Below are 27393 nucleotides of genomic sequence, written 5' to 3'. Positions count from 1 at the left end.
AGTGCATCTGCCGTTTTGCTCCGGTGTAGATTACCTTGGAGAATTTTCAACATTTTGCTGTAGTTTGTCGTGTGCTTGGGCATTTCTGCGATCCCGGCATGTGATCGACAAAAGTACGCCCCGCATCCGTGCAAATGCAGCATTTTGGTGGTTTTTTGCAGTCTTTCATCTTGTGACCTGATTCACCACATCTAATGCAGATGCCACCACCACTTCTGTCCGGTCCTGTGCAGTTGGTCTGCAGATGGCCGACCCCGAAGCATCTGTAGCATCTGCGGATGGGTTGACACATCCTGGGCCTAGCCCTGACAAAACCAATTTTAATGTCTGAGCTCAGCAACGTCTCCGCTAATTGGCTTTCTAAAGTTACAAAGGCCCTTACTTGCTCTCGACTGTTTGGGGCAGTGACTTTTATGCGCAAGTCCACTGATGAATTATCAAGGACTTGTCGCACTGCCTCAGCCACCTCAGACTCTACAGTTAGTGAGTCTAGATCTCGGATCTCCACTGTCGCTGTAGGCTTTAACTCGGCTACCGTGGCTGTTTTTTTAACGGTAGCCTTTAGTTTTTCAACTAGTTCTGGATGTAACTTTTCCCCTCTGCTCAGTTCTACAAGGAGTGCCCCGGATCGGGTTTTCCTTATGCCTCTCACGTTTGCCTTTTCGTCCTGTTGGATTGTGCTGCGTATGTTTCGTAAAACATCTACGTAGCTTTGTCCACTTTCAGGTTTTATGAGGACTGCTTCTGAACGGGGAGGTTTCTTCTTCTCTTTTTTTGCTGGTTGTTTTACTACTTTCGGCTTTTCTGCGGGTGCCGAAGTAGTCTTTTCCGCTCTTTGTTTCAAAGTCCCTTTTCTGGTGACTTTTTGCCACAAGTTCTGTTGTCCCTTGCAAAGTTTTTTGCCGGACTCAGACTCTAGGGGGCTAGGGGCTTGTCTCTTTTGAATGGTAGGTGTTTCCACCGTTTCCAAGATCCGTGCCTCTGCTGCTGGCTCTAATTGCTTCTGCTTAGTTGCTTCAGCTTCCAGTTTCTTCCAGGAGTTCCTACAGTGTCCTAGGATATCGAGTAGTTCGTCTAAGTCGGATACCCCGCTTTTAACATCCAGACTGATGTTTTTTTGTTTAGCGACAGCGGTCTTTATGCGCCGCAGCGCCTGGCGACATTTTAGAATGGCATCCTCTTCCTCGGCCCGGAGTTTCAACATGTACTCATGCCTTGGAGAGATTACCGCCTCTGCAACAGTGTTTGGGACACCTACTTCAGCGGCAGCGGTTTTTGGAGTTTCCTCCACACTTCTTGGCGCCTGCGCTACAGGGCTCCTTTGCATTTTTGAGCTTTTGCCAAAGCCCAGCCGTGGGTCCGTGAAACGGGCCTCGCTCTCTTCCAGTGGTGTTCCACTGATTGTTTTTTTTGTTGTTGGGGTCTTTCTAAATTCCATTTTAAGGGGTCCCGACTCCAAGCCGCTATCTTAGATCGGGTGTACAGTTACTCAAACAATCCTCATGGTTATCTGTGCATAGCAGGGAGGCCATGCGAGGGTTGACTTTGGTCCTTATGGGAGCCAATGTTCAGAGCCAGGATCTTGCACAAATTAAGGATATATATCAACTTAAACCTGTACCACCAATGAAGAATCAGTTGGTGACGATCTTCGAACGTACTTGGAGGCCTGCCAGGGTTTTAACGGGACGGAGGCAGCTGCAGCATTGACCTAGGAGCCATTTCCGCAGGATGTCACTCCTGCTTACTGAGGTCCTAGAATGCGACAGCTGTCAGCCCAGGGGCAAACATTTCAGAAATCGTGTATTTTTCGAAGTCAGGGGTCGGTCAAAGATTTCACTTTAGTAAGTTCTATCTTTCTATTTCTTCTAAAGTCGCTGCACACATTAGTTCACGATTGGTCGGCTGCCCAATCGCTATCCAGTGGGGCCGATCGTGGAGGCTGTGTGTCAACTTGAATTACCAGTGACAAGGATTGCTATTGAAAGTCTCTAGACGAGCAACGTAGCGTTGCCTTGTTTTCGTAACCCCATCCCACCAGGTTCAAAATATTAAGTAAACTGATTTTTAACATTGAATAAATCATATTTATTTAATATATTCTAGGTAATAAATACAATAATAAAATAAATGAGGTATTAAAAATTAAATTGAAGTTTATACAATGTACATTTGAATACTCCGAAAATTTAAAAATGCCTATAATAGTTACATATTATATTTTATAATACATTTCTTATAATCAATATTTGAATTTATATTTAAATATATTTTTTTAACATTATATTTATATATATATTATATGTGCTATTTAATTATTCATAATTACAATTTTTATTTTAAAATGTTTATATTGTATTTTATATATATATTTATTTATTTTTATTTTATATTTTATATCTAAACATTTTTTTTTATATATATTTAATATTTTAGAATTTAAATTAAAAATTATAATTAAGTTTAAAATTTAAAATCTATTAAATTTGATATAATGAAATAAGATGAATTAATTTCTCGCAGTATAGCTGTGTTCGGTCTTTTCCTCACACAATCAATTGCAAGCGGAAGCGGCAGATTGGCATTTTTGTCGGATATGTGATAAGGCATAAGAGCAAGCGACCAGCGGCAAGCGGCTATGATGTTTGCTAGGGCGCACGCACTTTTGGGGAAGTCTTGGGCTGTTGTCATGGTATGTGGCAATTGCGGCAGTTGCAACTGCAACTGCAACTGCAACTGCAATAGCACCACATAATCATTGTGGCAGCTGAGATAGAGTGAGAGATCGTGTTTCTAATTTGAATTACGCTGTTGCAATGCGGCTGGCTGACAGGCAGAGCCGGCATCCAGCTTGGCCAGAGAAACAGAGCTTTAAGTAGCTGCTAAAGTTGATTGGCAGTTGAATTCGCACAGAGTGGTGGGACGGGGATGGGGCGAGGATTGCACTAGGTGGGCGTTGCAGTGGCAGGGGATGGTACGGCAATGCGTGCCGCAAAAGTGAAAGGCCTTTATGGGTCGCACAAAATGGGATTATATATCTGAGATGCATAGCTGCGATTTGGCAATTGCTGTCATAATTATTTCCTCAGCGTAGAAGAAAACCAGTTGTATTCCATTGTATATCTATCTGGTGCGCATATAAACATGGATTTGCATTTTCTATTGTCTAACTGAAATATATTATGATAAAATCGAATACAATTTTAGAACTGAAGAAAACAATTAGAATCTATTCATGATTCTGTTTCAGAATTTATTTTGTATTTTGCTTATTGACCTTGTTGAGCGTATATTAAACAACTTTCCAAAAATCGACATGGTTTAATTTTAAGTGGAAGATTCGCTGATATTTACGTTTTGAATATGAAATGAATGAAATCAAGTTGTAGCTGAACTGATTTGTAATTAATCGATACGAGTCTAAAGCAAGTTATCTAAAAGCTGAAATTTTAATTGCTTATCGAAATCAATTCTTTCAATCATATATATAAATATTCGTATCGATTTTAATGGCTTGCGTCTTTTTCATCAGAACAGAACTACGGAAGTTGAATTTTGATCAACTTATTCAAAATAACATATTTTAACTTAAAGTGGTTCTAAGTTCGTCTTCTCCGTGCGCTGATCGCCTTCTGTATTCAAATCGTAGCTTTACATTCTTGACAATTTTTACATATGGCATTTTATATTATTGGAATCGAATACATATTTCAAGAACAAAAACGAAGTCATAAAATATATTTACAACTTTAAGATAAAGTAGTTTTTTTTTTTTTTTTTTTTTTTTTTTTTTTTTTTAATGGTTCTAGTCTGTGTCATTTTATTATTAGAGGCTTTTGTTCTTTGTTTAGACTAGTTCAATTAACTAAAGCTGTAACTTGAATTTATTTCATTTTATTTATTTTGAATTCAGCTTTATTTTAACTAGTTATATGTCTGCCATCTTACATATATTTATTTACACATGGACTTGTTTCAACATAATAAATAAATTGTTTACTAATTTTTAATTCATTTATGTAATGATTAAACATCAAATTGCTTCAACCTTTTTATTTATTTAATCGGACTTTTTTAAATATTTTGTAGGAATCGTTTTTTGCTGTTTATATGATTGTCATCTTGCCTCTGGCTTTAACTTATCCTATTTTATCTAAAATCTTTAGCTTAGTTTATTCTATTGTTTTGTTTATATTAATTTACCTAATCAATTTCCGGTTCATCAAATTTCAGTTTGTTCGATCGAACTAAGCTATATAGATTTATCTTTATCAAGGCCAATCTAACTCAAGTTTTGTAATTTTTTGCCAGCTGCTAGCCAGTTCCTGGTTTACTTAAAAAAATATGCAATAATTATACAAAGTTCTTAATTTTCGTTCTTAATTTTCTGATATTTACATTCATTTTTATAATTCTTATTCATTTAACTCTAGGATTTATTCCTTTTGTGGTGATATTTAGTCAATCTCAGGTTCAGCTAGTTCTAGACAGCCTGCAATTTTTAGTTCATGTTCATCATACTTTGTATTTGGTAGCTTTCATAATAAAAACTAGAAATCTGTTAAGAGATTTTATTTTTTCGGTATTAATGCATATACAGGTCAACGTTATTATTATTACTATTGAAATAAAAGTTTTTTTTACTGCAGTTCAATTTTTCCATGTTTCCAGTTCATTTAGTTCTGAGCTCTTGTGCTTAAAGCCATATGGAATAATCGATTATGATGATTCCCGTTTTAAGCTGCTCTGATGGCATTCGACTCTAGTTGAAACGCAGTGGTCAACTTTTACTTTTGCAAAATGTGTCGTTTTCTATGTTCGACCAGATGGAACCAAGCCAAAGACCAACTCAAGCCGAGCAGCCAACAAACAGCAACCAGTGCAGCTGCCCACAACAGCAACAGCAACAGCGACAGCAACAACAAACGACAAGCGTTACGATTCTGTCAGACAACGCAGCCAACAGATGCGAGTTACAATTGAGAGATGCCAGCAGCAGCAGCAGCAGCAGCAGCAGCAGTCGGTGAGCTGAGCGGGCGAGCGGGCGGAGGTGCTGCTTGGTGGTTTTTGGCTCTGTGTTAGTTGGCATGCGACTTGGGCGCTTTGTTGCATGCGCTACATATTGCAACATAAAAGCCAGGCGACTGCTCGTTACAGCCACTCCCCTTCGGGCTGGCTGCCCCGTTTCCCCTCTCTCTGTGCACTGCTTACTCCACCGTTTGTCGCACCCGCAGTCGCAGTCGCAGTTGCAGTTGCAGTTTTTATGCTTCGCATTTCGGATTCTCATGTTTGGCATCGCCATAAATTGTGGTCAACCGATGCAGCCGATGCGACGTAATTCATTGATTATAACGACAACAATAACTGCAATGCAATAGAGTATCTCCTAACCTCCGCTCCCCACTCCTACTCCCTCTGCTGCTGCACCTCCTGCCAAGCATTTGTTACCTGCTGATTTATAGCCAATTGTGTGTATCTCTCTCTCTCTCTCCCTCTCTTTGTGTTTATTTGTTTGTCTTTGGCTTTGCTAGGCCTAGCCACTTGATCAGTCGCCGTTTGGTCTTGCTTGTAATCCAATATGCGAGAAGGCCTCCCAAAAATTAGCTAATATAATTATGGGTTATTACAACCGCCAGACCACAAGTGGGGACAGCTGCCACACGATCAGCTCTATATGCGGCAGGCCCACTCTTTGTCTTTGGTTTTCTGATAGTTTTTTTTTTTTTTTTTGTATTTTTTATTATTATTGCCTGCAACTGCCATGCGATAATTCACACAATTGTGCTACCGTCGCTCTTATATGGTGCATATATTCAGATCGTCCGTGCGGATTGCAGCTAACAGACAACACGCTTACCAAATAGTCTTGAGACCATTTGACAAACGTCGCTCTGTGGCAAAAATGAAAAAAAAAAAAAACTTTAAGATTGTCATAGATTGTATGGCTTAGAGAATTGCAAATGAATAAATTTAGATCCACAAAAATAATGAAATGTAGACACGAAATGCCATAACACATGCACAACAGTTACGAGTAATCAAGAATGGAATTGTTCGAATTTCGGAATTGAATTGTTCTTCAATTTGGGTTTAAATAAGCTGAAGAGACTTTGAATTTGGAGGGGCAGTTAGGTAAGGTAGAAGGGTTAAGATTAAACGGAAATTTCATTTGAGAAATAAGCCATTAAGTTAATGAATATTCGTTGCTATTAAATTTATTAACTTATTGTATCGGATACTTCTACTACTACAGAGACACCATATCACTTTTTAGAACTTTATTTCAATCATTGTCTTTCAGAATTATGAATTTTGTAAATGTAATTGGTATTTTGTATTTGAACGTAGTTCTAAATTACCTTACAATATCGATAAAGGTAGCTCAGATCCTTAAATCCCTCACCAGTTCTATGACAGTCATTGTAATTGCTGTTAAAATGGAAGCATTCGCTTTTAATCATTCGATGTCAACTTTTGCACGATTTTCCCTTCACTCGAGTGCGCAAGAATCAGGAAATATATGTCGTGTGATTCTACGCACTTATGGCGCCATCCATAACCCTTTATTTTGTTTTCGACTTTCCCATATGTCTTAATTATGCACAACACAAGTTTTCAATTTATTTTAATTTTATTTTAAATCTATGCGCATTCGTAAATTTTAATAGCATTTTAGTCTGCCTAGTCAACAGCCAAGTCGAGCAGATGAAAAAAGAAAAAAAAAAAAAAAACTGGTTGCTTGTCGGAAATCGCTTAAGTTTTTCACTTGATATGTCAAAATGCCAAAATGTTGCACCGCTCCACGATCGATCGGGCCAGCCTATATAAATATATGTATATAGGTATATGTATCTACATACATATATATGCATATGTCTATATGTGTATGCTTGTATGTGTTTGGCCACGCATTAAGCATACGCCCTGCTGGCCATTTGCGCGCGCATTTCGTGGCCAGCCGCAATTCATTTAAGCGCCATAGGCGTGCAAACCAAAGCCAACAACAACAAGAGTTACAACAATAATAAAAAAAACCGCTAAGAGCAATAACAACAACAATAAATGCAATGACTGCATTGAGGCTGAAAAAAAAAATGGAGCACAGCTTCCTTTAGACAGCGTTTTATAGTATTTTGGTTTTTATGCGCTCAACCTATTGATTATCGATTTGAAGGGGTATATTGATATCCAGTATATCCAGTATTTTTTATATCCAAAGAGATCCCTAATTTAAGCAACATTAACTGGCCTGGCAATCTAGAAACGTCCATTTGATTCATAAACGAATCACTCGAAATAGGAAATTTCACACAAGTTATAAGCAAAACAAGTTTAGCTCATTTAATCAAGGTCCCCGATATTTCCTTAATTCGTAAAACATAAATAGCTTGAGAGCTATTTCCCTGAGCATCACATGAAGACGGTTAAGCTCAAGCTAGTGTGAAGTCCCTCATTGACAGCCGTTCTGGGTATTCGCTAGTCGAGCAAACCCACCTAGAGCACTTTTACTTGTTTTGTTTGATTTGGTCGCCGTTTGGGCCGTTTAGAAACATTGCGGATGCAGTCGCAGACAAGAAGTTGGGGCCGGTTTTTGTCTTGGCCATAAATAGAGCCAAAGTTGTCATTGTTGTTGCCGTTGCCCCTGCTGTTGTTGTTGTTGTTGTTGCTGTTCGATGTGGTGCGTTGCACAATACACAGCCAGCTCGAATGCACTTTCAGTTTCGCATTTCGTATTCGATGTCCCAGCTGTGTCATAAAATCATTGCCAGCCATTTGATTCTACACTTAATTATATCATTAGTTATAGTTATGGCTAACGCTGTTGGTATTGTTGTGCCAGATCCGTTTGGCTGGCTAATTAGCATTTAATTTGAGTGCACAAGACGTCAACAGTTTGCTCTGAAATCCGTGCCAAGATCCGTGCGCATAAATCAATAATATTTCAATCGCATTCTCAGCAAAACAACAGTCAACAAAAAAATAAAATGAAATAGAATTCAAACCGAGCTGAATTCATGTTCCACAATGTGTCGAAGGCAGTCAACATATACATTAAAAAAACACAAATAAAATAAATATAAAGAAAAAAAAAAAACCAAGCAACGCTCGAACTTGATCCAATTCGCTCCTAAAGTGCAATACCAGTTGCTAATGCTCAACTAACTCAATTATTTCATACGATCTATAATCACTTATGACTAATGCTGCATATGGCGCAATATAATTGCCTCTCAAGCGAGCTGAGCTCTAGGAATTGATATAGATATTTATGCATATATATTTATATTAAATAAATTTGATCGCATCATGAGGCGTCATATTTAGAAAGAAAACCAGTTCAAATCTGAATATCAAATCCAATCTGCTTAGTGTTTATTACTTATGCTAAATATTGTTTTCAGCTTTTTGAAACAACTAGTTTATTTAATTTTGTCTATTATTGTTACTATACTATTACCATACTTTATTTATTGTGCTATTAATATGCAATGAACTAATTTAGTTTTGTTTAAATAGTTATTATGTTTTTATTTATTAATAATTTATTCTTTATATACAGGTTTTACATTATTTTTGATTTTGCCATTTTTTTTCACACTGCTTTGCTTAAAAAAATAAAATATAATATGCTTAAATATTTTTTGTAAAAATAGCATATAATATGTATAAATTTATTTCAAATATTTTTAAAATTGAGCGATAGTTTTAACAAAACTTTTAATATTAGTCATATTAGCTATTGTTTAATATAATTTTGGAATATTTTTTGTATACACTTAATTATTATAATTATTTTGGTTTGTTTTATTTTATTTTTTGTTTGTATTATTTTTTTAATTAATTTTTTTTTTTTTTTTTAGACTTTACACTTTATTTATTACCTTAAATACTGAGAGCTTTTAATATTTATTTAATATTCATTTTGATCTAAAATGTTTTTATTTAACTTTTTTTTTAGTATATTCGAAAATAGTTAAAAAAAAACAACACCTTATTTATTTTGTTGAACAATTTTTTTATTAATGATGTCTAGTATTAGTTGCTTTACATCTTCATAACAATTTTAATTTAAGTGTTATTAAATTTTAAAATTCTTGTCTACAGCAAGCAATTTATTTGCATTATATTCTTTTACATATAGGTATATGCAGTAGCTGACATTTGATGCTATAAAATTCTCTAGATACAACACTTTGCTTAGCTTACAATCTAGCCATGTCTTCAGGGGCAATCATTTTTCCCCCATTTCGAGAGACATAAACTGAGCTGCAGTTCATTAAATCTTGTTTTCAAAACGTTTACAAGTTATAAAGCTCTTCAGAGGCTGCAGTTACTGCTGTTTATGCCCAGCGGTCTCATAAACGCTCTCAATTCATTTTAGAGCCAAGTTTTTTAGCTACTCGAGCTGAGAGATTTTTATGTGTATAACGCGCTGGGCATAAACGTTGATCAGTTGCAATTCAAATAAGTTTATATTGTGTCTGTGCTGTGAATGTCACGTTGATATAAGCACGTTAAGGTCATTTACTAGGTGAGCAAGAGAGAAAGAGGCAGGGAGGGAGTGAGAGCGGGACAGCAGATAAATGTGGTTCAATGTCCAATGCAAGCAGACAGGCGGGCAACCACTAACCCACTAAACCACTGACCACTGCTAGCCAGCCAAGCGGCCAATGCATTCGAAACGTTTCGCTGGACGCGTCTGACAAGACTCTGAAAACTGAAAGAGAAAAAAGCTATGAAATGGCCAACATGCTGACATGTCCAATAACTTTTGGGCATATAATTTGGTGGCTTGACACAACTTTTTTTTCGTGTTTTCTTGCGGTTTTTGGGTTTCCATTGTCATAGGTTTTCTTCACATTGTTGCGCTTGAAAGAGCGAAAACAATTTTTGTTTTGTCATTTGATTATTTGACAACGTGACCTTGACATTTGTCACTTTTCAGCCAGACATTGTGACAGCTGATGGAAAATTTTCGTAATCTAAATTAGAATGGAAAATACTAGTTTTTTATATATGTATAGAAAGCATGATATAATATCTCTAAGAGGTAGATATTGTGTTTGAGAATGTTGAGAATGTTTGAAAATGGAGTAAAAATTTCTCAAGAGTATGCAGAATACAATAGAGAAAGAGACAGATATATAGTTAAAGAAGGATAGTGAGAAATAAATGAATATAGAAATGCGGCCTATTAAATAGATAAAAGTAATATAAAAGTAATATAACTGGAGTATGAATGACCAATGTCATCTATAAATTGCGAAATTAAAAAAATAAATATAAATATAGTGATAAATTGAGAAATATCCAAAATACATTTAACTCTGATTAGAAAGAACAATCGAAAGAGATAAAGAATGCTGAAAGAAAAAGAGGGAAATGGTCAGTTGAATAGAGATAGTCCCATCTATAAGCATTTTTCCAGGCATTAACACAGAAGCTACTCAATTTATTATCTTAATAATTTCTTAGCACAATCAAATGTCATACATTAGGTTTTCACACATTCCCCAAGCATTTCCCAAGACAATGTTGCAAGAAAGAAAAACCCAACAACGAGCGAAATAACAAAACAAAACAAAAAATTCATTTTAATGCACACTTTTCACAATGTTCGATCACGGCTCGACTTGCAGAAGTTAGAGAAACAACGTGCCAAAGTGCCATTAAGTGCATCAGCAACAGCAGCAACAACAACAACAACAGCAACTTGGTGTGTTGTGTTATGTTTTTTGTTTTTTTGGCACTTGGCAGTAGTTGCCACATCGTGGCCACATTTTCCCAGAGAAGACTGTAGACTGTAGACTGCGCCGGTGTCTGAGACATGACCCAATAACAGGGATTAGCAGTCGAAGCAGCCGTAGCAGCAGCAGCAGCAGCTGTTCGACTTTATGTCTGTGTCTCGACTAGTTGCCACTGCCACTCAATCATTCAATCAACAACTGGGGGTTAACGCTCGTCCAGTCAATCAGTCAGTCAGTCAGTCAGTTAGTCGGTCGGCAATTAGTCCAATTTTTTTTTTTTTCTGTATTTTTTTAGTGCTAAAATTAAATATTGCGAAAATTCTTTTCAGCTGCTTTGCTTGGCACATGAAACATGTGTTTCTCGCCGCTCGCAAAAATATTTGAAAAATCTGTAATTCTCTAAAGGCTGCTGCTGCTGCGGCTGCTGCTGCCACAAAAGCCATTCACAAAAACGGCTTCAATCATGCTATAGCCAGGCAGCTGTAATCTTTATGCTTGGTGCTGCGGGGCGTATGAGCAATGTCGTTAAACAGCTTGGCGCTAATGAATGGTTCCATAACCATTCCACGGCACAACAGTTCAATTCGCCAGTTCAGCGCTGTTTACGATCGACGATCTACAAAATGCCACAAAACAGCAAAACAATCGCAATTTGCACGTACGCAGCAATTGTATAATTTGATATTTCGTATCAAAAGACTTTGGCCGCCAACCACTATTTGTTAGCCCGAATATGCAATTATTATTTTGTCTTTGCTGTTTTTTTTTTTCTCCTTCATTTTCTTTTTGAAAACCTTTTATTTTAAAAAATCTGCTATTGCTGCATTTAAAGAATAAAAATAATAATTTTGAGTTGAAATGGAATAGAAAAGTGGTCTAGATTAGGAATAAAAAACAAGACAACTGACAAAATGCTAGACAAAGCCTTAAAGTTCCGAAAAATTATTATAGTTCTTAAAGTCTTAACTTTACTACATCTCAAGACTACTGATTAGAAAGCTGTGAATACAGCATTAAAATTATGTTAAGTAATTGCCTTCAGGTGCAAATTATGCTTATGAATTATGTAAACATTTGAAAGAACTTTTGTGCCTAAATGTAAAATGAAATTTTAGTTCAGATCACATATATTTAAATTTGAATACAAAATTAATTAGAATTAGTTTCGCATATGTTAAATCACAAATGTAACCGTATGGTAAAAGTTATCAAATTGGGCTGACGAATTATATATGAGAATTTTATGGCAATTTAATTTTGTTGAGTTTGTAAACTCGTTATGCATATCATTTACATACCTAATATTAACATAATAATTTCTTTTTGTTCTGAAGAGAACAATAAAAAATACTGTTTAAATTAAGTATAATGTTTCGGCTAGTAATAATTAAAAAGAGAAGAATCAATTGGACTCCTGATTAAATTATTGATTATTTTTCTATTTAATAATTTTCGAAATAAGTTTAGACAATCATTTTAAACTTAATCATCATCATCCATTAATTTCCAAATTACCATATTCCTATTTACGTATGGTTTTGCATAAGCTGATTCTGCTTATGCTCTAAAATTGTAATACATTATGCTAGAGTACACGATCTTAAAGTACCAATTGACAACAATTACAACTACAGTTCTTACATGATAAAAATCGGTATTCAATCGATTAATATTATTGAACTCTTCATACAGTTCAGAGTTCAAGGTAACTTGAACTCCGGCAAAGATTATGCTATTAGTAATATCGCTTTAAGTCTCATAATGACATATAAATCAAAGATTTGCAAATAACAATAAGAATATTGTTGCTGTTTGTTCTCTCACCAACATAATTAGCCAGCGACCGGGTAAGATGGGTGAATCCCCGTGCAAACAATAGACCAAATCGATCTTATCGCGCCTTGCAAAACTCGTCTGCTGCGCTTAGAGCTTGATTCAGCATCATTAGAATAGAGTCCAAAAACTCATCGAACTCATCAAAATTCACAGCTGATTCGCGAAAAAAAAAAAAATAGAAAAGAAAGAGATAAAAATAAATCTATCATTGAACTTGTTCTGGAATCAGTCAACAAAATCCAAAATTATTAAAAAATGTAAAACAAAATCAATTTCATTATGACTCGGCACTTTTTTGCAGCTGTTGTGCTACAAACAAAAACAAACCTTGAGACAAACTAAAGAATACAACGGAACCAGCCTCTCAGATGGCCCGAAGCATTAAAACAATATATTATGCAAGAGCTTCTAATATAATATAACAACGATTGGGAATCTCCACAGAGATAATAAAAAAAAATCCCGACGTATTTAAATATATGAACATATATTAGTTGTGGCCGTTTTCAAGCTGTTTGTATATCTGACCTATATTTGTATATCTATATACATTTGATACCAAATATATTGTAATATTTGCATTGATGGCCTAAAGATTGTTCATTTTAATTTATTATTATTATTTTTTTTTTTTAATTTCTTTAATAAACTTTAAGATAAAGCTTAGAATATTTTGTTATAATTTCGTACTTGTCAAAATCAGTCTCATTGTACCTGAAGCAGCTAACATTAACCTATAGAGGCTATAGAGGCCTCACAGCACATCTCCTCTCCGCTGTTGTTGACTTAACATGAATTGCATCTGTTTTTTTAACAGCCTCTCAGTGGAGAACGCTGTAAGCTAACTGCGGATAACGCTGTTAATTAAGATATCCCCCTTTGTTAACATTTTTCCGCTCATCCCTGCTGCTTATTTATGTTGGCCTGGTATGTCAGCTGTATTTTAAGGTGAATTTTATGTCGAATGATAATACCTCGAGGGTATGCAATTAAATTTTTATTTCGCTAAAAAACAATATAGTTTTTTTTTTTAATTTTAATTATAAAAAATTTTAAAACAGTTTTAATTACCAATATACATATGTAGTCTAGTTTGTGATTGGATGAGAGCTGATCTGGCTTAAACCGGATAATAAACCTACTTTATACGATGTCGAAATGCAAAACCTTTCGCAATTTGTTCTGGCTTAGTTGCAATTGCGGTGCGACCTTGAGCCACATTCTCTGCACCACAACAAGTTGGCTTTGTTAGCAGCTCAGCTCAACTCTCACCCAATGCAGAACAATTGACAATTTTTTGAACGCTCGACTCGCATGCGATCAATAAGCGTGACTCTGTCCGTTCTAAAAGTCATGTTAATCTAAGTCACATATATATGTACATACTATATATACTGATATATCATATCTTGTTTTATATCTTGCAGATACTTTTTCTCCACGGTGCTGCAGTTTCAGCTATATCGCAGCATGTGCCGTGCCGCCGGCCAATATGTGCCCAACGATCCGCGAAAGCCGCTCCACAAATGCGACATCTATCGGCAGCCAGCCGCAGGCAATCTATTAAAGTAAGTGAAAAACGTAATTAAGAAATTCTTCTCTAATTAATGAAGATTGATTTGCAGTAATATCTACTTTGTTATGCTTATGCCTAATGGAGTTCTAGCTTAGTTATATTCTTAAGTTTTATAAAATAAAATATAATATAAAATATATACTTTACCTTTTATTAATTTAAATATACCCAATTTTCTCTCTCTCCTCCTTTTCCTCTACCCCCACGTAGACAACTGATGGCCAAGGGCGCCTCCCAGCCCTGGCAAGAGGTTCTACAGGAAACCCTAGGCGAGGGTCGTCTGGATGGCAGTGCTCTACGGGAATACTTTGCACCGCTCGAGGAATGGCTACGCCAGGAGGCGTTGCGCACCAACGAGTATGTGGGCTGGAATTACGATGGGGATTACTGCAAGCGCAGCATCGAGACAGCCGGACTCCAGATTTTTGGGGGCTATTACAACGCTGCAGCGAGTCCGCTGCTCAGTCTGCTGTTACTTGGCCTAAGCAGCTGGCTGAGCTATTCTCTACTGTAAGAGCATGTCTGTAAAATATATAAATGTGAATATATATAAATATACATATATGTTGATTTCCGCTTTAAGTCAAGTCAACTCGAGTTGAACTTGAAACAAAGCCAAAAACAATAAAAATGTTAATGAATGCAAAACGAAAAGCATACAATTATTTATACACTGTAATACAAGGGGGTGGTGTAGGGGGCGTGGCAGCTATGATGCGGGTCATTGGAACGCCAGCGTCGCACGCACATTGCAGCCGTTGTTGTTGCTTCATAATTGAATCAAATAATAAACATAAAAATTACGTTTTTCTCGCTCTCAGCTCAACTGGTTTTTGTTTTGTTTTTGTAAATTTGATTTAATAAATTGCAAGCCACAATAAGCAACAACAACTGCAACAGCAACTGCAACTTCAGTGTAAACAAGATAATCAACGCCGGGTCGCTTTCGGGGCGTGGCCTGGCCACAGATGGGGGCCAGCGGGGGTCTGCAGGCAGCTCAGTGTCAGCTTTGTTCTCAAAGTTTGTCTAAGAAATGAGACACTTGAGCTGAGTGAGCGTTGTTTTCGCTGTCTATCAGCGCAGGGGCGTACCAGAGGGTGGGGCGAGGGCGGCAAGGGAGGCGTGCTTCAGTTTGTTTATAAAACCCATTACAATCAATAAGCTAAACCGAGCGTCTGTATGGAAATTGACGTGGCAAGCGCCATAAAGGATTTTAGATAAAGATGATGATAGGGTCCAATGAAACTTTTGCTGCATTTTCCTAAATTGAAATTTGTCTTAATGGAAGATAATTTAATATTGATAAGATATCAAGAGATGACAAACACTCAATAGGTAATTTTTCATTTACAACAAAAGCTCTATTTATTATTCTTTTGACTCAAATTCTGTTAAGCAGAATTTCGCTATCAATAAAAGTGAATCTAATCAAATCGCTAAAGGTGTCGAATTTAATGAGATGATTACAGCACACAATTTGAGGCAGCCAAGCAACAAATTCAAGTTGTTTCTCTCAATTCAGATACAAATCCGATTTCTTCATTTAAATGTAAGTTCTACGTTAATTTATGCATTCTCCCACGTTCCGTCAACTGTCGCCGACTGTCAACAGAAAAGCGCAAGTAACAAAAACAAAAAGCGCGTTTACCTCGCTTAAACGGCAGCAGCAGCAGCAGCAGCAACAACAACAAACATGTTAAGGACATTATCAACATTTCAATTAGGTGCAATCATCGTAAACGAGTGGGGGTGAGAGAGGGAGAGACTGAGGCAGACACGGAGGGAGAGAGAGAGAGGGAGCTCAAGAGTTGATCGTGTGTAGAGTTGCACTGTAGACTAGCTTATGTGTCTGTGTGTGTGTCTGTGTCTGTGTATGTGTATGTATGTTTCGCATTTCACTTTCATTGTAGAGTTCGAACTGTATGCAGTGCGTACTTCCGCCCTGTCGCCCGTACGCCCCCGCTGTGCCCCGCTCCGTGGCAGCGGCCTTCATTAGCTCGACAAAAAGTGTCGTCGGCTTCGCCAATTTGCAATGACAACAATTTGATATACACAAACACAGATGCATATATGTATATGTTTTCCCCATTTGTTTACTGTTTCACTGATTTTGGAGAAGGAACACGCGACCAGACACAGACGTGCTATTGAATCGCCGCCAACGGGGAAAACAACAGTCACTACGAGAGTCGCGTTCCAAGCGCACACGCAACGCATTTCGAGCGGAAAGATTCTGATTTAAGAACCTTTGTAAATCTAGTGAAAGTTAAAGAAAGTTCTAGCAGCATAATAAGCCAAAGAATTGTTCAACTAACTTATCAAATCACCTAAAAACAAATACTAACATATATGTGTAAAAAGGATCATAAGACCAAATGTATAAATATTATAACATTATAATAAATGTGAATGTAGAAAGTGAAAGTAAAAATGGGAAAAAAAATCAATAAATATAATATAATCACAAGCTCTCAAAGTAAATAAACAAACATATTAATAAAAATTAAAAAAATATATATGATCCATTTTTTTAAGTAAAACTAAAATTATAATAAACTAAATAAAAGCAAAATTCAAAATAAAAAAAAAATTAAATTAACTTCTTTAGAATAATACATATAATTAATTTGGTTATTAAAAAGAAACTGTTTTCTCAAACTAGCTAAATAAATAAACCAGCTAAAATAAATAAGAATTGTATGCATAAAAAATGTATAAAAATTAAAATTATTCATTATTCGTAAACAAATAAATATATGATATTTCATTACAATCGTCGTAAAACCAAAAAATAAAAGTAAAAAAAGAAATTATTAGGGAATAAAGAAAAGTATAAATACCATTAAACTGAAAATTAATAAATAAATAAATAAACAACAATTTTGTATAAAAATAATATTTTTTAAAAACATTTAAAATAAATTTTGACTTTAGTAACTAAACTACGCAAATAAATAAGTAAATTAAAAACGAAAAGATTTCAAATTCTACAAATCAATATCAGATAACATGAAGCTGCCGCAAGTGTGTTGCAACTGGCGGCTGTCAGTGCTGCCAATGCTGCTGCTGCTGCTGCTGCAAGTTGTCGAGAGCAACAGCCAAAACAATAGCCTACGTGTGAATACTTACCTCAAGGATGTGAATGCAACGGCCATGGCGTTGCCCTCAATACAGAGCACGGGCAACATTTGCACGCGCGAGGAGCCGTACGAGGAGCTGCTGCAGGTGCCCGAGGTGCAGCCGGTGCGGGTGCGCACCTCCACCTGGTGCCTGGAGATACCGCCGCGCTGCCCCTCCTACAAGACGGAAATGCGCGAGGTGATGAAGGTGCAGGTGAGTCCAGGTGTCTACCAAATGCCCGAATCTCGACTGGCCAACTGCCCAACTGGCCAAGTGGCGACTGCCGGCTCTGCCTTTAGCGGGCAGGCAGCGTTTGCGATTTTCCGATTACGTCATCTTGTCTTTGGCCACATGCCCCATAAACCTGATTCCGTTTGCCACAAATGTTAACCAGGAAGCCGCGCAACTAGCCATAAATTCCATAAATTGCCAATAGCTTTGGCCGCACTAAATGGGTTCTGTCAAAAAAAAAAAAAAAACAAAATTATATATACAAGAGTTGCGCAAGCGTTAAAAGTGTTTTGCTGCACTACCGCAGAACGGAAGTCGCAGCTGTGCAGCAGCATAATCTTTGTCTTACCTGAACCGGTTGTGACCCAAGTGCCAAGCACAGGTAATGTCCTTGGTTGTCAACGTTACCGTATGAACTTTTGGGCAGGTGCGTCGTATACGTGATAATTGATATGTATTGTAAGTGGACACTGAATACCCTAAAAAATTCGTAAATAAATAACAGTTATTGCCTATTGCTCAGATAGTCTATACATAATTTATATACTTTGATAATATTTGGATATTTAATACATGATATGTATTTAGACATTTTTTTTTTATTAATTAGTCCCATTTTATTTACAATTTACAATATAACTTATGCTTACTAACGGCAGTTTATCAATAATATATCAGCAGACTAGTCGTAATATTTACCGAGCTTCATATATAAAAATTTTAAAAATATTTTTAAATTTGAAAGTTAAAATATAAATATCTAAGTTCTAAAACATAAATAAAAAATATATATTTAATCTCAATAATATAAATAAATATTACTAAAATCACCCATCTCTCAGCAGACGTGTTAGCTATCATCCATAATAAAACATATCATAAACTGCATTAAAAACTGTTAATATAATGTCTATGATAAATACAGCCTAATCAAAATCAATTAGTTTACTCCAAGCCCATGTTGCACAAAGAGTATTCCACACAACATGTACTTTACTAAATATATAAATATAAAAACAAAATATTTTCGCTGTGATTAAAAACTATGAAATAAATGCGAAAAAGCGCGAGAAATCAAGAAAAACAAGTAGCTACCAAATATGAGCAGAATCCGGTTGCCAGCTTTAGAGAGTAGGAAAATGGGGATCTGGAGTTTGGGTCGTTCACCTAATCAGGCTGGGCTGGTTATATTTGTTTAGTTTTTAACCAAAATAATTATGTCATGGTGTCAGTGATGGAAAGTTTAAATGAAAAACAAAATATGCAATGCAGAGAGTCCAGGCTGCACAGATATTAAATGCTCCACTATTTCAGTTGCTGCTGCTGCGACTGCTGCAGTTGATGCCAAAGCTGTTGACACACTTTCAATTGCATCACAACGAGTGTTAGTCGTTCGAACTGACCATAAGATGCAGCCAGTTTTGGTTTAGTTTACAATTTCAACTCTAATTATGTGTGCGTGTGAGTGTGTGTGTGTGTGTGTGTGTGTGAGTGTACGTGTCTGTCTACGTCTTGTTGCAAATTAATTTCATAATTTAACTATTTTAGATTTCAACATGACACTTGAAAAAATTAAGCAGAATCTAAAGCATGTTAATTAATTGCACATTTTATATAACATATTCAGGTTCTAGAATTAAGAATTATATAGAAGTATATGGGGTAACAGCTTTAATATTTATGAATATAATTATACGAACTTATACGTCAAGTTCTAAGATTCTTTTTTTTTTTTTTTAAATAAAAGTAATTATTTTTTAATGTAGAAAAAAATCTTGGATAGAACTCAATAGGTATTATAACAAATAATAATTGAATCTATAACATATATTTATTATATAATTATGATTACAATCATGTTGACATAGGTCTACAATTTAAATGCATTCTTTAGTGTAATTATGATAATAAAAGGAAGGACCAGTATGATGATTATTTTTTAAATATTTTACATACAAGCAATTAGAATTTCTTATTTTTTAATTTTATGCGTTACTAAGTGCTACCTAAGCCTCGAAATTTTCAGAGTATTAAAAAGAAATATTTGCGTTTTTAGCTCAAGTAAAATGTATCACATTCCGTGCGAACAATTATGTAATCTGAGTTAATTTACAAAACTGAGATGAGACTAGTTTGATCATTTAGGTTTTTATTTTATAAGGAAAATTGTATCGTAATGGATTTTTTTCGAACTAACGGCAATTGAAGACAGTCCAAAATAGTCATGCCATATGGACTTGGAAAAATATACTTACCTATATGTGCATATGTATAAGTGCATCTAGTAGCTAATTGCCAATTGCGTTTAATTAATTAACATGAAACAAAATTCGCTTGTGGCTTGCCAAAAAGCCATTTAAGCGACATGACATGACGAGGAACGGGTTTCAAAGAGAGAAATATACGTGGAGATTTAAGATTTAATTTGGCCAAGTGCCGAAAGATTTTCACAAATACAAATGCGATTAGAGAAAAAAATCAAGTTAATTATATAAATTTAAATGAAAAGTAGGCGCCACAATGATTGATGCGAATCTGACAGTTGACAGTTAGTGCGGGTGGCGGCGGAGGCGGAGGCTGGGTCTGGGGTTACCAGAGACCGGAGACCAGAGACGAGAGCTTGGAAGCTCTACGAGTTGTGGCCGTAATGTGAGCTCTCGCGTATGTAAAATTTTATTGCTCAATATGTATTCAATTACCTAGGCAAGTGCTGCACGCATGAGCTGTACGCACAGAGCGGGCAGCAATTCGAGGAAAGGCTGCACTTAATTATGCCTACAATGGAACTGGAACTGAAAGAACACGCAATATTCTGCTCATCATTTTTTCTGTATTTATATTAAAATTTCCGCCTTATTAATTTATGCTGAACACAAACACACACAGAGACAGACACGGCGACAAATACAGATACAGCTGCAGATACAGTTTGATCAACTGAGGGCGAGAGAACAATGCTGAAGTTTGCTCTGGAATTTAGAGTGAATGAATGAATAACTGCGAATGCTTCGGGACACTCAGCAAATGATTGTGAGAAACGTTTCGGATGATTCAATTAAATTGACAACTCAAGGGATGTGCGTGTGTGTGTGGGCGTGGTCTTGGGAGCATTTCTCAGATTGATCATAATCAGCACTTACGCCCTTTGTAACTGCTCAGCATTACAAAGCTCAACGAGTTGACATTGAGTGTATGTGCGGGAGGAAGAAGAAGACTTACTCTAGCATTCTTTAATGATCAACTTACTGAAGATCAGAGTCCAAATATGATGATTTGTTGGGTGAATAAAGTGTGATTATTAAGAGTTACAACCACTTGATAATTATGTGAATTAGGAATGCTGTTGACAACTCAATTAAATTAGAATAAATTTGTGAAAAATGATTTAAATAATTGATATATAAAGGAAATACAAAATGTATTTATTTATCTTCAATAATTTATTCTACCTATGCCGTTCATGCAAAATTTTTACATATATAAGTCATAAGTCTAGTATCGTATATTGGAGAAATCTAATAATCTAATTACCCTTAAATTTGAAAGCGAACTTTTATTCGGTTATCAAGGTCTCTTCTTCATAAATCACAACTAGCTCTACTTGTTAAAGCGTATTGCATACTAAAAGGCGGGATCGTTTTAGAGAAATATATGTAGAGTACTTTTAGACATTGCTCAAATATTTAATACTTTTTATAGATGTAGAAGCTGGAACTAATTTTTCGTTTACATAAGAAGAAACAAAATTCAAATATTTCAACAATATTTATAAATGAAACAATTTCCATATTATATTTATATATGTATGCTGGAATTTTTTATACATATATATTGCTTACCTTAAATAATTGTACATAGAATATGAATTTGTAGTATATATTTTTATAAATTTTTATATTAAACATATGTTATTAAAACTCTTTTATTTATTATTTATATTATACAATAATTAACTTTACGATAGACAATAATTAAAACACAATTAAAACAATATATTATAACTTTAATATAATATTTGATATATCTCTTTAGCTGTTCAAATTTACACATCATACGATCTACTGTTCTTTAATTTATAAACGAGTATAACCAAACTTATGACAATAATTAGAATAACAAGAACAATAATAATTTCCCATAATCTGTGTGGTTTGGGTGGCTTAGGTCGCTCAGTGGTTGTTGTTGTTGTCGTTGAAGTATCTGCATCTGGCTCTGTTGAGGAACCTATTGGTTTTGTTTGATAATCTATATTCTCGGTTGAGCCATATCCTTCAGAAGTCGATGTGATGAGAGCAATCTCTACGTGGAATGTCTCAACTTCAGCACTGGCAAAATTTAGCAGCAAAAGCAACAGCAACCAGCTGCAGCAGAGTAAAGTCGAGCACTTGAAACGTTGCATTTTCTATATCGAATCTTTCGACCTTCGCAAATATTATTTATAAAAGAAATGAATTACTTTAAGTGCTGCGCATTTGCAGACAGTTTGCAAACTGAGCAGCGGGCTTGAAACTTTGCCAAGGCAATGCCATACAAATTTGTAAACCCAACAGGAAGCGGTCATTGATAATATTTGTATGTTTTTATATTTTACATATACAGTTTTTATATACATTTGTATAAATGCAAAATATTCTTGAAGCCGTAATATTTCTTGAGCTTATCATATACAAAATAATATGAATCATTATTATTATGACACCATATTCTTGAAATTTTTGAAACAAGCTGACTCCATACAAATTATATTCTTTCTTATTATACAAGTGTAAAATCATTATATAACTTTCAATATTCGTTCATCCAGCTATATAAATTAGATGAGGCCTATTAAAATTTTTTTGTTTTTTTCTTATTTTTATTTTATTTTTTATTTTATGACATTTCCAATGAATAGAGGTGCGAGTATTATGAAGTCGGTCAAGATCGTCTACACCATCTTATCTGCTTAAATATATATATTTGGTCCATTTAAAAAGTTGCTGAAATACATTTATCTTATATCTCTTATATAGCTAATGTGGTATGTTTTAAGTATATTATACAGTCGACTATCGTTATTTCGAAATTCAAGGGACTCTTAAAATATTTCGAACTGTCGAGTGTTTAACCATATCAGTACGAATTACCGCGTCGTAGCAATGATTTTTAGTTCGAACTACTGAGTGATAACTTTGAATTAATGAGAGGTTCGAAATAACGCAGGTTTGAAATAAAAAGAGTCGACTGTATATATTTTATATGATATACATAATTCGAAATATCAAGTATAAGGATAAGAAAATGATAAAATAATAAAATAGTTATATTGGTCAAAATAATGTACGTTTATATATTTTTGTTACGTTGCAAACTTTCAGACCACCCACGTACATATGTATATACTTTATATATGCATGTATATATACATATACAGTAGACTGTCGATATTTCGAAACTCGGGGGACTCTTAAAATATTACGAATTATCGAATGCTGGAAATTTTAAAAGCCTTGAATTTTTTGAGAGTTAATTAAAAAAGTTTTCGAATTATCAAGAGATTTTTTTTCAACTGCTGATATTTTACATATTCGTAATGTATGTTTAAATTATTTAATCTTTGAAAAGAACTGATTTATATGGGTTTGCTTCGAAGAACATTGCTGCTGCTCAGATTTTTTAATGATTTTTTTAAGGAGAAAATCTGCCGGATACAGATTCATCAGTTGCGGTTTGTAAACAAAAGCTATATAAATTATCTCATGAGGCTATAACTACTTCAGCCAAAGGTTCTGATGTATCGTCTTCATCTTCATTAGTATCTGCGAGCATCGAAATGTGCCTATGTTTTATGCGTAACATGCAACCACGCACAGTAAACAAAAACAAAATTTGCTTCACTTCATTCTCATACAGTTCAGATAGTAATACAAAAATGCTTAAATACTTTAAGAAAATCAACTTTTGCTTGTTAAGCTTACTCACGACTACTTTCTCTCCCTATCTTTTTCTCTCCCCTGTCGCCGTCTCACTCTCTCAATCCGTTTTTCTCTCTCTTTACATATCGCTTGCTCTGCTCCTCTTTCAGAGATTAAATAAAACGCGCACAGTTCGCTTTTGCTGTCAAGGCTATGAGGGCAATCTCTCGGATAGTCAAGCCAGCTGCCGTCCCATTTGTCGCGGTGGCTGTGGGCGTGGCAATTGCCTAATGCCCGACATATGCAGCTGCGAGGAGGGCTACACCGGCAAGCACTGCACACAGCGTGAGTGAAGAGCTGAAGAAGTGAAGTGATCTATTCGAAATGTCATCCATTCACGTTGTCTCTCCACAGGCTGTGATCATGATCGCTGGGGACTCGACTGCAAGAATCCGTGCCAATGCCAAAACGATGCTGTGTGTGATAATAAAACGGGAGGATGCCATTGCATAGCCGGTTGGGCTGGACAATTGTGAGTTCATATCGAGCGAATCATTTACAGTGAAATATTCCTTACTACACCAGAATTTCGAATGAAACACAGGTTTCTGTTTGAGCTAAGTGTAATTTAAAGTTCATTTCACATTATTCCAGCTGCGAGCAACCGTGTCCTGTGGGCACCCATGGCGTCATGTGCCGCAAAGTCTGCGAGTGCCCAGAGAAGCGCTGTCATCCGCAGACGGGCGAGTGTCTGGGCCCCGAAAACTTGGAGGCTGTCAATGTCAATCATGTTGTGCTGGAGACTATCAACTCGACCATGGCGAATCTAACGCATAATATCAATAATATTGCCAGGAGCATTGGCAGCATGTCCGAGAGCAGCCACGTCCAGGTGACGCCCAGCGCTCTGCCGGAAGTCATATTGATCAAGCAGCCGGTGCAGGAGTCGGCGCACACGCCCAAGATCATCCTGCACGAGTCGAGCAATGCTCTGCTCGAGAATCTGCACACAGCCGCTGCCGCTGGAGTGCCCACGCCTGAGGTCATCCATGTCATCACAAGTGCAGGCGGCGTTGCCGGGACTCAGGATCGGGCACCTCAGTTGAATTTGGCTGGCTTTGCTGCCGGCGAGAGTAATCCGAGTCGCAGTGCTCACGATCACGACTCCAGCCTTTTGAGCACTCTGATCGTTATGCTGCTCATGCTGATGATCGTCATCGTATTGGGCTTCCTCTATGTCTATCGGCGTCAGCATCTGCAGAAGGAGGCCGTCGTCTACAATGCCAACGGCACGTTCAGCAACGCCCAGCCACATGGGCATGGCAATCCGGAAGTTGTGATCAGCGACACGGGGAAGATCTTTCACGGGCCGCTGCCCAAGCCGCCGGCCCTCTTGCCCAACACCAATCAAACCCAACCGAACGAGGGTATGTAAGTGTCGCCCCGCCTGTCACGAGGGCGGTTCGTTAAATGGCTTGAGTCATGAGATGTTCGCTCTTAATATGTATACGGTGGTGCTCAATTGAAAGTCTTTAAAATGCCGCGCACTTGAAGAGATTCGACAATTTTTTTTAAAGCTTAAATTAAATTCAGTAATACTTATTTCATTCATCTCTCAAGCTATTTATCGCATTAGCCACACGGCTAAGCAAACATTCTAATCGAACGTTCCCTTGCAGCATCTTTGCCTGATATATATGATACGCCCAGCAACAACTCCTCGATTACAACTCAGCCCTATGCCTATGCGCGCAAGGAGTCTCTCTATTCGGTCGTTTCGCCCAAGTCACGCAAAGGCAGCCTCGATTCGCATCTGTACGATGAGATTAGATACCATCAACAGCAGCAGCAGCACCACCATCATCACCAGCACCACCAGCATCACCATCAGCTGCATCAACAACATTCACATCCATCACACCAACCACAATCCCATGCCTCGCAGCCGTCACGTTATCAGCATTCAACCACTGCAACTGCATTTTTGGCACCGCCGCCGCCAATGCGCCCCAGCAATGGACAACTGCACCACCAGCAGACATCCAGCACCACTAACGGCGGCTCACATGTCTCCCACTTGATCATTCCGCCACAGAATGCCAACTTCCTGCAGGTGCCCAGCCAGATTGGAGTCCGTAAAATTGCCCATTTGTGAATTTCGACAGGCAGAATTTCAACTTTACATAAGAATAAAAAAAACTAAGGAAATAAATATGAAATTATATTTGTAAACAATTTTTATATCTTATATATTACTTACAATAAAAATATATTAATAAAATAGTAATAAATATAAAATATTTTTCATATTTTATGTGATTGTCGAGTTTATGAAATTGTTGAGAGAGAATTTCTCTACTCTGGAGCTTGGAGACCCGGACGCTCAGATATTACCAATAGTTCAACAGCGGCTTAATCACACAGAGTTCCTCTAAGAGAAGATCAAACGTTTGATTCCGCTTAGTTTTAAAATTTTATTTTAAATTTCATATACCGCGAATTATTTTGCATGACTCAGTGTGTAGCGAATATTTTACTATTCATATTATTATTATTATTATTGTTCACTAGCAAGAGTATATAAAATATAAATTTATTCTGCACCTGGTTCTGTAACATTTAAATTGATTTATATTACAATTATTAAAATAAATATTTTTATACTCTTTGTGTGGGTGTGATGCTGTAACTACCTCGATATTTATATCTGTACAGCACGAAGCCGCCGAAAAGAAAAACAGCACCTAACAGCGAAATAATTATCACGAGAGCCCAAGCACTGAGGCCAGCCTTTCCTGGTTTAGGTGTTGGTTTTATTGTAGGTTTGGGTGTTGTGGTGGTGGTGGTGCCATTGTTAGTGGTGGTGCTCTCGGTTGTGGAGACTCTATTTGTGTGTACGGCTATTATGATGGTAGTGCTATTGGTAGGGGTGTTGCTCTCTGTTGTAGAGGGGCTATTTGCAATGGTAGTGCTGTTGGTAGTGGTGGTGCTCTCGATGGTGGGAGCAGGCTTCATGCAGTTAGGATAATCAGCGAACTGCTCAATGCACTTACATTCACTGTTAAAGCATATATAATTTTCCCCACAACCGTTTGGGCAAACACTCGCAATGCAGTCGGTGCTGTCTATGAATTCAATGTAGTAGCCTTTTTTACAAACGCATTGACCATTCACACATTCGGCATTCGAGCCGCAGACATTCGGGCACTTCATCTTCGTCACCTCGTCTCCCGCTGGCTTCGTACAGTTCAAATTGCCAGAGTCATCGTCACAAATGCATTGGCTGTCGTAACACTTCTGATTTGGTCCACATTCCGGAATGCATTCACTTTTGGTGTTTGTTTCGATAGCTTGTTCTGCTTTAACATAGGCAATGCTCAAAACCAAAACCAGCAAATACTTCATATTATTTTGTATTTATTTATTTTTTTTTTTCTTATAATTACTATTGGCTCACAACTCGAATTGGGGAACTAAATAAGAATCGATCAGCGCTTTGCTTTTATATGCAGAACGGCTGACCATATCGACTATTTTCTTGGTTGATTCATATGTGTGGTGGACCGATTTATCAGCAAATAGAAAACCGCAGTGCTGCCTAACGAATCAGATCTGGGTTCAAAAAACGTAATTAATTTTATAATTTATACACATTATACATTAGAAGGCTAGACCCTATATAATATAATCTAACTGTGTTGTTAAGGTACTATACTTGTATTGTACAGATTCAGCGCTTAAATAAATATATTAAATATATATATTATAATTATAATAAAAAAAATATATATAAAAAAAAAAACACATTATGTACGTATGTATATGCACTTAATATGAGTGCACTTAATAATATTAACATGATGGGACTACCCGACTATATTATATAATATACTTAAATACCCTTAATCAGCTTGAGCCAAAATGTTTTCTATTTTATGTTCCATGTTATCTAAGGCTTGAAAATCGCAGATTGTCGCAGACATATGTT

The 27393-nt window shown here is 36.4% G+C and overlaps 3 protein-coding genes across 8 annotated transcripts in view; 2 read left to right on the top strand and 1 right to left on the bottom strand.

Annotated features, from left to right (window-relative positions):
* Positions 1–14814, top strand: part of Ance-3 (angiotensin-converting enzyme Ance-3) — a 66794-nt gene extending 51980 nt beyond the window's left edge. For all 6 annotated transcript variants that reach the window (XM_089463868.1, XM_089463867.1, XM_018003458.2 and 3 more), the window contains exons 9-10: positions 14012–14152; positions 14371–14814. In XM_089463868.1, the coding sequence (XP_089319994.1) occupies positions 14012–14152; positions 14371–14674 (445 nt within the window). In that variant the 3' untranslated portion in view covers positions 14675–14814. The remainder of the gene's footprint in view (positions 1–14011; positions 14153–14370) is intronic.
* An 894-nt stretch (positions 14815–15708) lies between these two features.
* On the top strand, positions 15709–25700 carry NimA (Nimrod A). The gene is made up of 5 exons (XM_018001227.2): positions 15709–17493; positions 23576–23750; positions 23820–23937; positions 24060–24832; positions 25085–25700. Exons 1-5 carry the CDS (start codon positions 17170–17172, stop codon positions 25558–25560), a joined length of 1866 nt encoding a protein of 621 aa, XP_017856716.2. The 5' UTR covers positions 15709–17169; the 3' UTR covers positions 25561–25700.
* LOC149269849 (uncharacterized) lies at positions 25629–27016 on the bottom strand. The gene has a single exon (XM_089463880.1). It carries the CDS (start codon positions 26808–26810, stop codon positions 26064–26066), a length of 747 nt encoding a protein of 248 aa, XP_089320006.1. The 5' UTR covers positions 26811–27016; the 3' UTR covers positions 25629–26063.
* Positions 27017–27393: the final 377 nt, after the last annotated feature.

Source organism: Drosophila arizonae, chromosome 3 (genome assembly GCF_054131065.1).
Source record: "Drosophila arizonae isolate 15081-1271.41 chromosome 3, UAZ_ARI_1.0, whole genome shotgun sequence".
Classification (NCBI taxonomy): domain Eukaryota; kingdom Metazoa; phylum Arthropoda; class Insecta; order Diptera; family Drosophilidae; genus Drosophila; species Drosophila arizonae.
This window is presented reverse-complemented; position numbering and strand designations above follow the sequence as displayed.